Source organism: Dermacentor silvarum, chromosome 11 (assembly GCF_013339745.2).
Source record: "Dermacentor silvarum isolate Dsil-2018 chromosome 11, BIME_Dsil_1.4, whole genome shotgun sequence".
Lineage (NCBI taxonomy): Eukaryota > Metazoa > Arthropoda > Arachnida > Ixodida > Ixodidae > Dermacentor > Dermacentor silvarum.
The window spans coordinates 110,518,374-110,535,778 of NC_051164.1; the positions used below are offsets into that span (position 1 = coordinate 110,518,374).

A 17,405-nucleotide genomic window follows, 5' to 3' on the forward strand; every position below is an offset into this window, starting at 1 on the left:
AGGACCGGTCTTAATCGAGAAAGTGTAAGAGTGGGGTTGAAGATTAATATGCAGAAGACAAAGATAATGTTCAGTAGCCTGGCAAGGGAACAAGAATTCAGGATCGTCAGTCAGCCTCTAGAGTCTGTAATGGAGTATGTTTATCTAGGTCAATTACTCACAAGGGACCCTGATCATGATAAGGAAATTTACGGAAGAATAAAATTGGGTTGGAGTGCATACGGCAGGCATTTCCAAATCCTGACTGGGAGCTTACCACTGTCGTTGAAAAGAAAAGGGTACGATCATTGCATTCTACCGGTGCTAACATATGGGGCAGAAACCTAGAGGTTAACAAAGAAGCCCGAGAACAAGTTAAGGACCGCACAAAGAGCGATGGAAAGAAAAATGTTAGGCCTAACGTTAAGAGACAGGATGAGAGCGGAGTGGATCAGAGAACAAACAGGGATAGCCGATATTATAGTTGACATTAAGCGGAAAAAGTGGAGCTGGGTAGGCCATGTAATGCGTAGGATGGATAACCGGTGGACCATTAGAGTTACAGAATGGATACCAAGAGAAGGGAAGCGCAGTCGAGGACGGCAGAAAACTCGGTGGAGTGATGAAGTTAGCAAATTCACAGGCGCATGTTGGAATCACCTAGCGCAAGACAGGGGTAATTGGAGATCGCAGGAAGAGGCCTTCGTCCTGCAGTGGACATAAATATAGGCTGATGATGATGATGCCATTGCGGCGTAGATGTAGTCGCTACTTCTTCCGCGCCGGAGAGATGATGCGAGCACACAGAATATCCGTAGACATTTTCCTGATTCGGTTTATTTCGCGTTTAGTTACACGAATGCACGTGTACATTACTAAATACTCGATCCACTGGTGCTCAAGGCGTCGACGGCATACACCGGAGATTGTGCACGTCGTCTGGATGAAACCTTACTTGTCCGAATGAAATCACTGCAGCATACGCGTGGACAGATCCTGGCGTCGTCACGATAAAGCATCGGGACGATGCTTTCTTAGAAGGGAGGCAGTGTCACGACTAAGAAGACAATGAAGGGAGGGACACAAGCGCAAGCATCTCTCTCTCCGAAGAAGATAAAGTTGGCGCGGACAATTATTGTTGGGCCTTGAATATAGAACCTGTGTTCGTTGTCGCACCACCGTCGTTCTGTGTGCCGTTCTTCGCCTCTTGCGACAATATACATGAGATTCACGAGGCTGCCATGAAACATTATCCGAACAGCAAAGGGCAAGTGACCAAAGAAAATAACTTCGCTTTTTATTTTTTTTTTCCGGCCACAGCAGTGTAAGAAAGAGCTGTGGATGGAGGAATGGAAAAAAAACTTTATTCTGGTCCTGTACAGGGTGTTGCCACTTGTCTGGCTAGTCCCACGTTGGGACCGGGAGGTCAAGCCTCCTAGCCCTATCACGGGCGTACTGGACAGCCAGGACTTGAGAGACACGGTCGTGGGATTTAAAAATTCCTGAAAACCACTCTGGATGGCTGATATTACAGTTATTAGACGTCTCAGTGCTCGTACTGTGACCGGAGACGGTGCGTGCGCGCGTGTTTAATTAGGAACACGCATCATGTCGCGCGACAGAGGCCCCTTTCCACTCTTGATATGCATCACTGCCTAACGTGGCTGTGTAGTGGCGAAGCTGAGTTAAGGGAACCGGTCATTCTGCAACGGATATTAGACCTTTGCCTCACGCGCCTCCCTCAACGCATGCCTAGATATTAAGCGAACTAGTAAGTTAATCATCATCATCATCATCATAATCATCATCATCCTATATTTATGTCCACTGCAGGACGAAGGCCTCCCCCTGCGATCTCCAATTACCCCTGTCCTGCGCAAGCTGATTCCAACTTGCACCTGCAAATTTCCTAACTTCATCACCCCCTATTTTTCAGCCGTCCTCGATTGCGCTTCCGTCCTCTTGGTATCCATTCTGTAACTCTAATAATATGTTAGGCATACACTGCCTTATAGTGCCTAGAAAACTGCATACGCACAAATGGCTTGGATTTAAATCTTATTTAGGCTAGCTACCTACCACGTAATGAAAATTACGATGCGGCTGTGCTGCGCCTGACGGTTTTCTTTCTTCTTTTTTTCGTTTCTTCTTTCTTTTTTTTCCGCGGTGGTGTTGGGTACCTTTTCGGGAGATTTATGTAGAATCGAGAAGATCGGTCAGAATTCGGGAGTCTCCCTGACAAATCGGGGAAATTGGCAGCTATGCATACCACATACAGAAAAAAATAGGGGGGGGGGGGGGGAGGGGGGCTGACTCGCCAAGAAAGGCTTCGTCTACGAAGAACACAGACAGCTGCGCGATAACATTGTGACAATGGTTTTCATGGTCATGTTTATTCGGCCCAACGATGGCTTGTTACGTTCTGTCCCTTCACCCCCGACTCATCATTTTGCTGCACCAGTGAAACTGAAGTGATAAGACGTTCACTACTCATGCGGTTGGCAAAATAGCCAAGCCAAACCACACTGCCACTCAACCGAAGCAAGCCAGCGCACCTACACCCTAGAGAAAGCACGACTAAACGGAAACACGACAAAACACGAGCGCTCCCTTCTTAAAGTTTTGTCGTTGTACTTGCCTGATAAACATATCAGCGTTGGACGGAACGAGCAGGATTGTGTTGCACTGCGTCTCGCTGCTCTGCTAAGTGGTCTCATAGCAGGGCCTTATACGAGGAATTATTTCCTGGAGGGGTCTTGCGGGGACAACAGTGGCCATTCTGAAAGATTTCTATTCTCGCGTGAATCAAGCTCAACGCTGACAATATAATCGTATAAAGATACAGTACACATATATTGACATGTAGATATAATTACACGTACATGTATGTAAGTTGTACTATAGTTTCTAATTCGATATTCTAACTGACATTAAGAGAAAGAAATGGAGCTGGGCAGGCTGTAATGCGTAGGGCAGACAACCGTCGGACCATTAGAGTTACAGAATAGGCGCCAAGGGAAGAGAAGAGCAGTCAAGGACGGCAGAAAATTTGGTGGGGTGATGAAATTAGGAAATTTGCAGGCGCAAGTTGGACTCAGATATATCGCAAGACGGGTGTAATTGGAGATCGCTGGGAGAGGCCTCCGCCCTGCAGTGGACATAAAGATAGGCTGAGGATGATATGTAAGTTGTGCTGAGCAGTAAATCGCGGCAGCGACAATTTCGGGGGGTGTCAGGACCCCTTAAGTCCAAATCGCATGACAGCGATTTTGTGCGCGACAGCGACGATCGACGAAACGAGCCGTCGCACAAACAGATCGCTCGATCGCTCGGTTCTGGATATCTAGAATTCGTCGCTCGTCGCCCGGAAGTGCTATGAGCGACTAGCCAATAGCGCGAAGCCGGAAGAGTACTTACACCAGTCAAGTGCTACCGATTGTCGCACGGAACAAACGACAAAATTTTGATACGCGCAAGGATAAGAACCTAGTGCAAGACCCTTAGAAATATTTATGCTGCTCTTTACAGTAAAACACATTAACTAAAATTAATAAAGCACGCGTCACACCAGTTTCGGCGCGTATTTGCTGCCCTCATACCAGCAACATCGGGGATACGTCGCTCAAAGTCGTCGCTTACGTGGGGTACGACTTGTACGCGACGAGCGAATGCGACAGCCATCTCCATCGCTTCGTTTGTCGCGCGCAAGCATGCTTAAACCCTTTACGGGCCTGTCTCATACCATATCGCCCAACGGTAAGTTCTGGTTGCGCGTTACAGTTTCCGAAGAAAATTCGGAAACAGCCCGCCTGGCGGTGCGGTACGAGAGCCGTAAAGGCTGGGACACCATCCGGCAAGCGTCTGTCGAGGAGGGGACGCGTGTCTTCCGCCCTCGATGGGAGGAGCGGCGCAGCCAGCGCCGCCACGAGGCAGGGGCGGTGAGAGGGAAACGCCGACGCTCAGTCGGCCAGTGTTGTGGAGTCCAGCAGTAGCTGCGCTCACGGAGAGGAACGCGGATGGCTCCGTCGCCAGCGTGGTCCCAGCGTCGTCGTGGTCGCCGGTGCGCGGGGAGACCGTGAGCAGCATGCCGGTGTGCGGCCACCGGGGCCTGCTAGTGCTGTGCACCTCGATCGCGTGCTGCTGCTGCCTGCTGCTGCCGCCGCCAGCACAGGTGAGCAGCGACGCTCGCTGGACACGTGCACCGACACGTGCGTCGCGCGCCGACGCGCGTTGACGAGCCGAGGTGCTGCGTCCGCGCTTGAAAACACGCTGCGACGGGGCAGGGAATGTACGTACGTCTCAGACGGTCTCTTTCGGAGACGTAGTGCGCGCCGATTGGCTGGTTGAGCCAAAGCCGCCCGAATCATACAACGCGCCCTGTTCTATGTAACACGCTGCCGGGCTAGTTGGTGGTGCATCATTTTTTCTTTCTTACGACAGTAATCCAGCGCTATTTTTCAAGACGAGGACGAGGACACGAGGTCATGTCGTGTCTTTCTGTGTCCTCGTCTTGAAAAGTAGCGCTGGATTACTTTCGTAAGAAAGAAAAAAGAAAATAGTGTACTATGTACGTCACGCGAAAGTGATATAGAGTGGCCGAAAGTTGATATCGTCCGAGATTACGTCCCCAAGCACTGTGGGCATCAATATTTCCAAGATAAAAAGTGCGTTGTCGCGCTGAAGTGCATGTTGCACTCCCCATACACCCGTGTCCCTATAGCGGCCGCGTGAGGACACGTAGCGCGTCACATAAACAGGACCCGTGACGAAATATTCTGCACCACGATGGCTTAGTGGCGTTCCGCTGCTCATCGTGATGTCGCGACTTTGAAGTCTAGACCGCAGCCGCATTACTATGGATTCAGGAATGCTCGCGGGCGTAGCAACGAAAAAAAAAAAAAAGAAAAGAATACGTGGTCAGCTTGAAACCAGAACTCTCCACTACGGAGTCACTCATACGAGTCATATCACACAGTGTGCGTTGGACGGTTAAACACCCAAAAATTATTTCACAATAACTTCATATGCGTAAATCACAGAGCGAATGGTAGGTGAACTTTCAATAAAGGGTCACTAAAGAGAAACACTAAATCAGCTGTTTAAGCTCGCAAGGACTATATGTGTATGGTTGGCGGGAAAACGTTATTTGGTGCTGGGGCACGTTGATGAGACAATCTTTGTGTGATTGTGTTCGTGTATGTATCGCGTTTATCAAATTATTTTCTTTATATTTGTTATTTTTCTTGCGTGACGCTTCTACATCTAAATACTAATAACAATTTGTTTGTGGAGATAATTAACGACAAATTTCTCGTTTTGAATTTCGCGCCAAACGGCGCAACCAGTGACGTTATAGTGTTACATCACGAATTTCTCTGCATTTCCGACCGTGTTTGTGCAGGAATTCTTCAAACTAGCCTCGAGAAGACGCTGTCAAAATCCATAACGTCGTAGAGAGCTGTTGCAGTATTTTGAAGCTCGCATCGTCTTCGGCGTCTCGTTTTGGCTTACATCTCCACACTGTAAAATAGAAAAACAGAAATAAACAAATAAAAAGTGGTATTCCGGAAGTGCAGCCTGAACGTAGCTTCTAGGAAATGTTTAGGCCTTTTTATTCGTACGACAAAAAGGGAATGACATAGTTTGCATGCTTCGCTATGATTTCCTTATACAAGGTATAATAAGGCTAATACACATAAAGCGTTGTTATCAGAGTTTGCCTTTGGATAGCCGCGCGTAACAGATAAGTTCCATTTATCTTCGCAACTGTACCTGGAAATTCAATCACGCAACAAGCTGGCAAAACGAGGCCAATATAGCTTGCGATTTTCACAGAAGCGGGGTATATCAATAATGGATTCACCCTGGCACTTGTACTAGCGTCTCGACACTGCTTGCTGCTGCTTGCGCCGAGCCACAAAGTGCATTTCCGACCAATGTTTCTGTTACGACCAAACTATGTTCATCCTGTCTACATGGTACATAGCTTATATGATAAAAGCAGCACCAGAACTGGGACCGACAGGGAGAAACATGACGAGCGATGCACTGGAGCGTTCGCACGTCTCAAGACATGTATTTTCGGCCAAGCACTCGAGGGTTTCGCACGTATACTTGCGGAACGTGATGTGCCAATATTATTGAGGAACAGAGCAAATAAACTTCTGCAGTGCTGGTCAATTGCTGGGAATCGAACCAATAGCCCGTTCGAAAGGTCTGTGTTTCAGCAACATTTTTTTTATGTAGTAATAAAGTGACAGTAGTGTCATATACACATTGTTAGAATGGAGATTAAACGATTGTGACAGAGGGACCGTTAGTCGTCAGACTCGTCTTCCAGTTGTCGTAGCTCTCCGGGAAGAAGAAAATGTCAATCCGAAGCGTCCATTTCCCGCCATTGCCACGCATTCAATTAGGGCGCGCGCATCGAAGCACCCTACACCACTTCTTTGGTTGTAGCATGGCCACAGAGAAGAGCTGCAGACACTCGCAGAAAAAGGCGCTTTTGTGTGCGATTGTTACCTAGCTTTCACAAGATGCTGTTCTGGAAGCACATAACTGCTCAACAACGTGTCCTGATTACGCCATGTTTATATAGTCTGTTTCTGTGTCAGTCGCGCCGCAATATGGTAATCTGCCTTGTACCTGCTCTGTGTCGCCGGACGAAAGAGCGTGCCCGTGTAAGGCCTGCCACCTTGTGGCTCTGTGGCTAAAGCTCTGTGTTGGTACATTAAAAAAAATTATGGGGTTTTACGTGCCAAAACCAGATCTGATTATGAGACACGCCGTAGTGGGGGACTCCGGAAATTTGGACCACCTGGGGTTCTTTAACGTGCACCTAAATCTAAGTGCACGGGTGTTTTCGCATTTCGCCCCCATCGAAATGCGGCCGCCGTGGCCGGGATTCGATCCCGCGACCTCGTGCTCAGCAGCCCAACACCATAGCCACTGAGCAACCACGGCGGTTATGTGTTGGTACCTTGCAACCAGGTTTAGAAGGAGGCGAATGATGAGATACCAATGCTGGTTATAAAGCAATAAGCATGTCATCAGCGTCCCATGAAATGAAAGTGGCTGACATTTTTACCTTTATTTTCGCGCAATATCACTTTCTCTGCACAGTATTGACGCTGTTCTCACCTTGGGGCACGTAGGTTATCGTGCGCAAGGCCTTCTATAATGGGCTCTCGAGGATGGGGAAGTTGAAAAAGCGAGAACTACGTATTTCAGAAAATTCAGGCACCGGAAGTCTTGAAGGAATATCGCTCCGGCGCACGTGTCGACTTGAAGCCTACACCATTTCTCAAAGCAGTGCGGCAGGCGCCATGCTCAACACCCGCGAGGTATAATGTGCGCGAGCCAGAAGCCGGGCCAAATGCGCAGTATATAACTGGTATCGCTTGCGGGCACGTCTTCAACGGCTGGTTAGCTTTTTTTTTTTCAGCTTCTTCGTGCTATCGTGGCATGCAATACAATGGACTATATACGGAAGTTTTGCGCCATACGCTCCGCCCGCAAATCGCACTAATTAGAAGCAAAATCTACAAACAGTTCGCCGAAATATGAGTTGCATACTGCTTGGCGCTTTTGCAACTCATTGGTGTATACGCGCGGTAAAGCTTTCTGTGGAATTAGTATACAAGAGGCGCTGCATTAAATATTAAGACGTCTAGTGCACACTGATTATATTTTAAACGTAAATCGAATTCCAAAAAGTGGAGAAACAGGTTACATTAAGTTGAAAACGTGAAGATTAAGTTGCTTTTTTGGTTACTTTACGTGACACCACGTTATAATTATATGCTGCCGTGGCCAAGCGCGCGCCATCGCGCTCCAGAATTTATGCGCGTGGTTTATGTCTTCCGTCGCGCTCTTTCGGCGTTCTCGAATGCTCCAGCGTGTGTGTATCATTTCTCATCCTTCTTACGACAAAATTCAGTTCACTAATTCGGATTACTTTTAAGCGCGACTGGCGATGGACTGTGCGCCGCAAAGAAGGCGAGGAGCGCCATGCCCTCTCAATGCATATTGAAAATAAAGGCTGCTAATGGATTCTGGAATCAACATTTCCTTAGTTGTCGCCGTTTAAAACACGGTGAATGTGAAGGCTTCCCTCGTGCGACATGACGCAGCACTTCCGATGACTTCCATGTCATTTTGCTCTCCTCCGACTGCATTTTGGGTCGCAGGCTTTGACAACCCATTATATTTCTAGGCACACCTTTAGACTCGATTTCTTTCTCTCTCTCCTGTCGAATCCCTTTACCCCTCCCCCGGTACAGGGTAGCCAACCGGAGATAACCTCTGGTTAACCTCCCTGTTCTTCCTTTACCTTTTTTTCTCTCTCCCCCAAACTCTGCTACATTTGTCACTCGCAGCACGGTATTCGACGCTCCCTGTTTGTCGTGCTGCTATCCGCTGTATAGGCCACTTTACTGGTAATCCTAATCATCGTCCTATGAGCATGCAGAGCGCGCCCCGCAGTCTGCATCGCAAAACGCTTGAAATGCCTGATACTTCGAAACGAGCTATACTCAAACCGCGCGACTGATACAAGGAAAAACAGACTCAAAAATAACATAGAACAGCCCTGTTCTGTGGTCTGTATTTCTGTGTATCCTTGTACCAGTCGCGCTGCTTGAGTATAGTTCTGAAGATGAACCAACAAGCCCCAACCAAGGTGTTACTAATTGAAAACGAAGGTGCTCACAGAAGTGGGCTTCTCCCAACAAAGACTCTTACTGTGGCAAAGCAGGCTTTGACAAAAGCTTTTTTTTTTTTTTCTTACTTTTTCTTGGTGAACTATACGTTGCCTCCGTGTACCCGCAAGCATTCCAGTGCAAGACATCGCTTGTAAAATGGCGCTTTGACTCCTGAGTGAGAGGCGAAATTGTGGCGTCTGTAAATGGTTTAGACGAAGGATATACTTTCTCACACCTGGTTTGGCCGGGAGCAGCGTAGTACGCTGCCGTGAAGAGAGACAGGTGTGTGCGCGATGCTGCTCTATGCTGCTCTCTCTTTCATTCCTTTCTATACCTGCCCGCTCAGATACCTTAGTTCGACCAACAACTACCAACTTTGTTGACGTACGAGTGTGGATAGCGATTGCTGTTTACAAACAATGTATACCGCTTGGACTGTTGAACGCCACTAGGTATGAATGCTGCCCAGCCAGGTTTTTGTAAACACATCGCTTGTATACACAGTGCTGTCATCCACAAACTGCAGCCACCGGCAGGTCATTCCGGCGTACGAGGAATTGGCGTGACAGCCAGGCTGAGCTCAGCCGGAAGCCCCCCGTGTCGGGCTTTAGTGTCTCTCCTTGGCGGCGCACCGCGCTGCTTCTTCAAACCGTGCAGATTACGTGGTTCGATGAGTCCTCTTTCTTCGCCGGTGTTTGTGCGTGCCAGCGGGTCTGTGCGGGTATAGTTAGAAGCGGGCGGAGAGCGCGCGATTCGTCGGCGTGCCTTTAATTGCGAGCTCTCATCTCTGGTAATTACGCTCAGCACGAGAGGATCGCTGCTCCCTCGTCGTGTAATTACAGGTGTGCAGCGCACCGCCGATGGCAGCGGAGGCACACGCAAGGCAAACATTGAGCGCCGAGCTCTGTTTATGGCCGGCGAGCGCTAATAACAGCGGTGAAAGTCGGTTCTCTTCGCGTATACATGTGTTTGTCTTTTACGAAGCAGATGCGTTCACTACCAGCCGATGCTAATGCACATGCGAGTGCATGCGCTCATCTTGAGCAGCGCCAAACTTGGCCGCATCTGTGAGGCGCCGTCTTTATTCTTGCCGCTCACAGTTGCGAGCGCAGAACTGGTCACGGTGGTTGCTCGAATCCGCTCGATTGGGTATTCGACGAAGATCTGAGTCAATGCGGCCGCTTACCGAGAAAGCTCGCGACGGGCGCCATGACCTCCGAAATCTGGCGGACCGCGCGCGCTAACAGCTCTCGGAGACCATGCTGGCACTCATAACGACGTCAGTGCGCAAAACGACAGACGTGCTGCACACAGTGCCGTACGCCCAGATAGACAGCACCGGAATACCTTTGCTGGAATTGCCTTTAACCAAACGCGAGCGCTTCCGAAAACAGGTAATACGACCAAAGAAAACGCGCTTGGAACACTTCAGTGATCTTAAAGTTAATTTCAGTACAATTCAGTTTTATTTGTCCGGAAACATTCTAGAAGGAAAAGCTAAAGCTGGCACAATAAGCTGGACATAGTTCAAGGAAAACTCTACGTGGTAGTGTACGGAGATATCCAATAAACAAATGCATTACCGCGTACAAAAAAAAAGAAAAAAAGTTATTGCGTGATTTGCAATCAACTATGCTTATCGGCCTTGCCTAACTCGAAGCGCGCAGAGAGAGAGAGAGAGAGAGAGAGAGAGAAACGACATTTATTTTCCGCCTTAGCACTAGGTCCTCGTTGCTTTGCAAGACGGGCTCGCAAATAACACTTGCCCATGCACATTGACGGTCCCGCCACGCTGTAGGCGACTTATAGGTCGATTTCTAAAGGACGCCACCGTGCTTTTGTCACGTAAAACCCCAGGATTTAATAATTTAATTAGCCCCTACACTATGGCGTTTCGAATAACCAATGCGCTGCTTTGGGCCACTCAATCATTGCTTTGGTATCACTCAATCTATTTCACATACACTAGATCTGATACGCCGTATAAGGTAACCTGTGGTGTTCACTTTCTGGATCTACGGAAAAAAATTTTTGGGGGGTATAACGTCCCAGAAATGCGCAGCTATAGGTTATCAAGAATGCCGTGGAGGGCTTCGGGTTGACCCGGGGTTCTTTGAACGCACACCCGGAGCGCCGTAAACGAGCATTTTTGCATTCAGCTCTCATCGGAATGCGGCAGCCCTCATCGGGATTCGAACCCGCTACGTCAGCAGCTCAACACTTAACTATTGAGTTATCGCCAGCGGATGGAACAAAACATAATACAAAAGAGTTCTGGTTGACCGATCGTGCCACGGTCGGCATCGACAATTGGCACAGCACGCGGCGGTGCCAATTTGACGCGCTTGCGGCGACACTTAAACTCGTCTGTGCGGCTATTTTACCGTTTTGAGATTGCCTATACAATCACTCGCACGATGGTACGTCGTATAATCACATCTTCGCACCATGAACCGCGCAAGATGGCGGCTTGGTTTTTCCCGCTTTCGTTAAAGTGTGCCGCTCGCAGTGCAGTAGCAGGCAGGCAGGCAGGCACGCGCGCGCGCCGAAACCGAGACGACTTCGACAAGCGCAACGTTCGGGACGCGCGAAAATTAAATCGATTCCAAGAAAGCGAGGCCTGGAGCGGCCGCTCCGATTCGCACCGGGCGGAATTCGCGTAGCGCTCACGAGACGTGTTCATCGGATTTTCCAGAAAAGGCGCCGCACGGCGTTCTTGGCTGCCGCGTCAATCGATGTAGCGAAGCAGCCGCGTTCTCCCTTCGTTTTGTCTTCATTTTTAGCGTTCGCGACTCGCTCTGAACACAAGGTGACAGACACGAAATGGAATAGAGAGCACGCTCCGAAGCCATAGCGCGCGTCGTGAAGGAGGTAAACAGTGCGCGTTTATCAGCATTGATAACACCGAGCGGGTGACAAAAAAAATGCTATCAACGAGTTCAGGCGAGTGAACATGTAATGTGGCGTAATAGAAAGAGCTATAGACATGTGTTTTTGCGATGTGCGAGGGAAAGCTCCGGGTAACGAATGCGCCTCGCCTATATTGATACCAACGCCGAAATATATTTTAAGTTTGACATTTAACGGGCTATAACGTGACGTGTATATACACGGAAACAAACGACCGCACTGCAAACAGCGCATTACTTAAATACTAAAATTTGCTTAGACCGCGTGAGCTATAGCCGTGATTTACAGCTATAGGTGTACGACACACGGATGAGATGAACGTTTATCATCAGCCTTTGTATATAGACTAACTTAACGGGGGGTACTGCCCAGACGCCGCACAGAACCTCCTGTGAGCAGATCGTTCATTGACAGTTTCATTTGGTGTTTCCGAACAGGCTCTGCAACATCCTCAAATATAGCTTATATATATAACTAATATTTAAAAACTTGCTGAAGTGAGCTTGATTCATTAACTAAGCACATCAGGAAAAAAATATCCGTATTAATTCAAGACGACTGCGAATAATACGCCATTGGTCACATTCACCTGCAGCGTACCGTTTTTACTTTAAAAAGCTCGCATACAGGAAAGTTGCAAATAATAGCACTGCAGCATTATACTGCCATATTGCAGTATTAGCATCTGCGTAAATGTGGTACGTTCGCCGACATATCAGAATCAGGTCAAGCTATATCTATAGAATCCCATCTAGCAAACAGTTTCATTGGGCGTGCCCAAAATACTTCCTGTACAGCTTACATGCTCGGGTCATTCAGCGAACTACACACACGTAGGCTCAGAGTCACAAGATCTCGCAGCGTGAACTATCGACCAGTCGGCTGAGATGTGAAAGAAAAGCTCTCGCAATGGTGAAGATGACGCGACACAAGCTCGCTGTCGCCTTCGAGGTCCAAAAAATACGTTTCCGCTCGGCATATTTCACGCGGACTGCTTCGTCTGTATACGCTCCTGCTGTCGTGCTCATGAATTCACGGCAATAGTGGAATTTGCCCGCTACGATACCAAGCGGGCGCAGCCTGTACAAAAATGTTAAAATGCAGAATTCCAGAATTGATGCAGGCAGTGACGTAGACGCGTGAGTGCGCCCAACTGGGGAACTGAGGAGCAATAAAAGTATATATAGTAAGACATGCGTAGATATATGGAACCAGCGAACTAACTCTCATTAAACTAAAGCTTAAAATCTCTGACCCTGCTGCGAAATGGCAGATGCCAATGGAGGCAAAGGACGGCGAATGAAGCCGCCCTTGCGTTCATGTAAGCTCGAGCATGCTTCGCTGCCAGCGGCGCAGCGTATTCACGGATCCGTTTCGCTGGCAGCACATTACGGGCGTCGTCGTCAAACGAGAGAAATGCTGAAATGAACTTGCAACCAATGCGAAAGGAACCTGCATCTGCGTTTCACCACGGCGCTTGCCTATCGGTCCCTTCTAGAAGAGAAGTGGTTCTTGAGAAAGCGGAGAAGTTGGCGCTATTTTGTGCAGCCCTTATTGAGGAATCACGCGTCTCAGCGCCAACTTATATCGAAGTTCTCGTATACAGCACTTTCGCCGAACCTCCTCGTTTGCACTCACTCGCTCGCTTGGTCAAGAAAGTTCCACCTTCTCCTGAGATGCCATGACGTGACAGCAATGGACGTGCAGCAAGATAGGTTTATCTGATTTGACGTCCCCTATGCAACATACGGTCTGTGGGACGCCGGCGGTATTGGAAACTAGCGCTCAAACTTCGCGAGCCAACAGCAGCGCCGTAACTCACATCCTAACGGGCGGACACGGCAGTTTTCAGTAGTACATACATGCTTTGACTTCACGTGAGCCAACTTTACGCTTGTCTTGAGGCTCATGTCTCTAGCGTGTGACCTGAATGGGCACCGACGTGCTAGAACGTAAGAGCGCATGCGCGCGCCCCGGTATGCTCGTTGCTCTACGGACAAAGCTTGGCGTGACGCGCCGGGTGTGATCAAGCATTGATACGGGCGTGCGTCTGTCACCGTTCAATATAACGTAACAATTACGGGCCGTCCCTATCGGACGGTGTTAGCACATTCTAGCAGGACACTCAAACTGCCGTAGCGCCTCCTTGCTAGTGCTGGTTCTCTATAGCCTGGGCTACGGATTACTTTTTATCTGCCGGGGAATCTTAAACGCGCACCCGAACAACTTTACGAGAGTACATTTGCACGAGGGTGTATTGCACCCAAATGCGAATGCGACCTACGCGGCCGGGAGTCGTACCCGCTACCTCGTGCTCAGCGGAAGAATGATTTAGCCACTGAGCAAACAGGGCAGCTGTCATGTAGCAAGATTCGCACTGCTTCGAGCATCGGCATAAAAAAATTCGGAGCGACGTCAGCAGTTTGCTTTGTAGAACCACGTCTCTCGCTTCTTAGTAGTGGTGTGTGAATGTTCGACGCTTTCGAATAACAAATCGAATAGATCGAATCGAGTAGTCACTATTCATAAACACGAATATTTCAGTACGGCAACTATGCCCAATTAAACATAACGTTAGAGAGAAGGTACGGCAAATTTCACTCCCATGGGTATGGGCTAGACATAAAACACGAGAACTTGCGTAGCCGGAAACAGGCTACGTCGGATCAGGGAGCCATACTTCATCGGCACCACGGCGACCATTCACACTCTCTAAAGAGTTCTGTGCATGTGAAGAAACGGCTTGTTAGTTCCTACGGCTCCATTCGTGCTTTCAATAAATAACGTTTCATAGCGTGCTATGTAATGAGGGAAACTTGCCAACGTTGGGAATACTATAGGATGAGAACATCGTTTCATATTATTTGTGAAAATGGCTGTTCATTGTACGAAAAGTATTCTATTCGCTTCTGACATCATTCGATTCGGTCTCAAAAATTAATACTCGCGCACCCATACTTCTTGGTCTCTTGGTGCTCCTGTATTTCACTGCATTCTGGTAGGTGCGTGCGGGCGTGCTGCATGTGACGGGGGCGTGTGCTTGTGCTTCCGGTAGATGACGCACGGGGTTCGAGCAGCACTACTGCACCCGTATCTGACGCAGTCAGCAGCCTTAACTATGCTGTGACTCCTCCGTTTACAGCCGAGTCCAGTTTATGACCGTGGCGGTTAGGTCTGTTGGCGCTTGCACGGTGTTCTTCTGGCGGCCGGCAAACCCTTCGTTATTGCGCCGTTCTTGTTATCGTTGTTAACGTGGCGCCGTTCAGGAGATCTGCGTAGAGGTCATGCCTCGCGGGCACACGACGGCACTATATGGGAGACTAAAGTGTTGCAGCCAGGAAGACGCTACGCTTTACCCGAGCTTAATTTTTTTCCCCTCTTCTCTTTTCGATGATAAAGAAGTAGCGTTATACGCAAGGCACACAGAACGCAGAGGAATGACTACCTCCCGGTCCGCTATCCCGTCCACATCCCTCTGTGTACACGCACTGTCAGCCGGGTTCTGAAGCCCCACTTCGTCTTGGAGCGCCAAATAGAAAATAAATGAATAAAAGGAAAGGAAAAGATCTGAAAAAAAAAATGGTGAAGGGAGGGACTCTGTTGGTGCCCCGTGCGACCCCCCCCCTCCCGCCACTTCACGCTGGATCCCACACGAGAAAAGCGACAGCAGCCTAAAGTGTGCAAGAAAAAGTCCTTTGTCGCCGTTGGCGGAGGGAGCCTCAGGAGCGGTGGAACAAGGCGCGCCACTGCGGAGGAGCGGAGGAGGAGGGACCCGCCTCCCTTCTCTCTCTTTGATCGGAAATTTAACGAGAACAAGGGCTGCGCAATTTGCCTAAGCTAACAGCTTTGGCGTTCTCGCCCGCTGAAAAAGAATCGCGAGCAGGGTGGAGAAAGGCAAACACGGCGGCGCCGTCCTCCCCTGAGGCTCGCAAGTGGCCGTCTTCCTTGGCGTTTCCTTTTGTGCGGCTCCTTTCGAGGAAGGGGGCCCCGAATATTGGACGTCGATGGGCGGTGTCAATAGAAGCCAGATGCATCGATATTCATTATTAGAAAATCTTCGCACAAAATATGCAGAGTTTTGGTAACTCTGCGTCCAAAGCATGCGGTGCTCCTCATTATATATCATGATAATTTTTCATACTTCACCGACTCGCAACTTAAGTCAAGGTGTCTACCCCAACATTTAGGATCTTCAAGCGACGAAAGCGACCGAACGTGACACACACAGCCATCCGTACCGCAATGGTCAAACAACAAATTCGTCTTGCGCCAACCAGGAAGCCGCGCAATTACTCGAAGACATCCTGCTCGAGTGCAGAGCGTATAAAGAAGGCGCGGTGCGATATCACGTGGCTCTTTCCATGCGCATGTTGGGTCGGCAGCGTCAAGCAGCAAACCTGTCATTTACGCACCTTGAAGCTACATGCTTGCTCTTGATAGAACCTATCAAGTTTCCTAACTCAGCATCGCACGGAGCTGACAGAAGGGGGGCATGTAGAGGCCGTGAAATGGAACATTTATTCAACTCGTAAACTTCAGTAACATGTACTGAAGTCGGGTATACAGGCAGATATCTATGTACATACGGTGCGTTAATATGATCGGAGACTACTTAGTACGCCTGACATGAGCTATAACAATTTCATTACTTTAAAGACGGTTGCTCTAAAAAATTAAATAACTACTTTACATGTATTATATACTTACATATAGTGTCTAGCTATGTATATGGAAGGAAATGTGGACAAAATTCTATTTGGAACTTCATTACATTTCGCATGAAGTTTTCAGAAGAATATCTCGGAACTGGTGCCCGTCTCGTGATTTGAACTGCTCGGAGATGCCTCTGGCATTAACCAGCATGCATTCCGCAAATGCGACACCTGCTGCAGACAGGTACTATATAGTTTGTAATGTAATTTTAAAGCGACGCTTTCTTTGCCTCTTCCCAAGCAACGTTAAGAGGCAGGAAGGCAGTGGTGGATAAGATAACAAGCGGGAGTAGCCGACATTTTAGAGGAGATCAACATGAATAAATGGAGTTGCGCAGGACAGGTAAAGAGTGATCTATAAAATTTACGGAATCGGTGAGAAGGGAAGGGAAGCGCATATCCAGGACGGCAGAGAACTACAGCCGATGTGATAAAATTAGGGAATTTGCTGGAACAGGCCGCTGTGGGGTGGTACAAGAGAGCTGCAATTGGAGATTTCCGGGAGAGGCTTTCGTCCTGCAGCGAACATAAAATAGGATGATGAGGATGATAATGATTGTGATAACGATGATGAAGACGAGGACGACATAGAAGGAAGCAGGCCATCATTACCTCGCCGCGGTCCTTTTTTTAGAATCAAACTGTCCTCGTCAGGAGAGAGAACTCGACGCAGGGAATCACGTGTCGGCTCCATCGCAAATACTTGCACGCTCACTGCCGCTACCCTCCTGCACGTTCTGAGCTCATCGAGCCCAGAAACGCATTCGCCTGTCGACCGGTTCGAGCAACGGGCCCCCGTATACATATGGCGGGTCCGTTGCACGGGTTCCGTACAATGGAACCCATGGCACGCTGACGGATGGTGCGTCGCGCTGCGCGTCGCAACCCTAAACTTAGCGCCCTGACGCACCCCTCGGTCGACGACAGCGCGCTCGGATACGCTGCGGCACGCGAGCTGCCGAGAGGCGGCAGAACAGCTGCGGTCGCCAACAAGGCGGCGCGTGCACGGCGGCAGCCTTGTGCGAGTTGCCTGACCTGCGCCAGCAACGTCGCCATGCAGAACTCTGAGCTCTGTACGCCACAAAAAATTTTTCGTTGCACT

At 49.0% G+C, this 17,405-nt stretch overlaps 2 protein-coding genes across 4 annotated transcripts in view; one reads left to right on the plus strand and one right to left on the minus strand.

Annotated features, from left to right (window-relative positions):
• Window positions 1-17,405, minus strand: part of LOC119433668 (uncharacterized) — a 96,658-nt gene that overhangs the window by 38,111 nt on the left and 41,142 nt on the right. The gene's annotated exons all lie outside the window — the stretch shown is intronic.
• LOC119433670 (metalloprotease TIKI1) overlaps window positions 3,960-17,405 on the plus strand; it is a 128,114-nt gene continuing 114,668 nt past the window's right edge. The window contains exon 1 of the mRNA XM_037700922.2: window positions 3,960-4,150. Coding sequence (XP_037556850.1) covers window positions 4,064-4,150 — 87 coding nt within the window. The 5' untranslated portion in view covers window positions 3,960-4,063. The remainder of the gene's footprint in view (window positions 4,151-17,405) is intronic.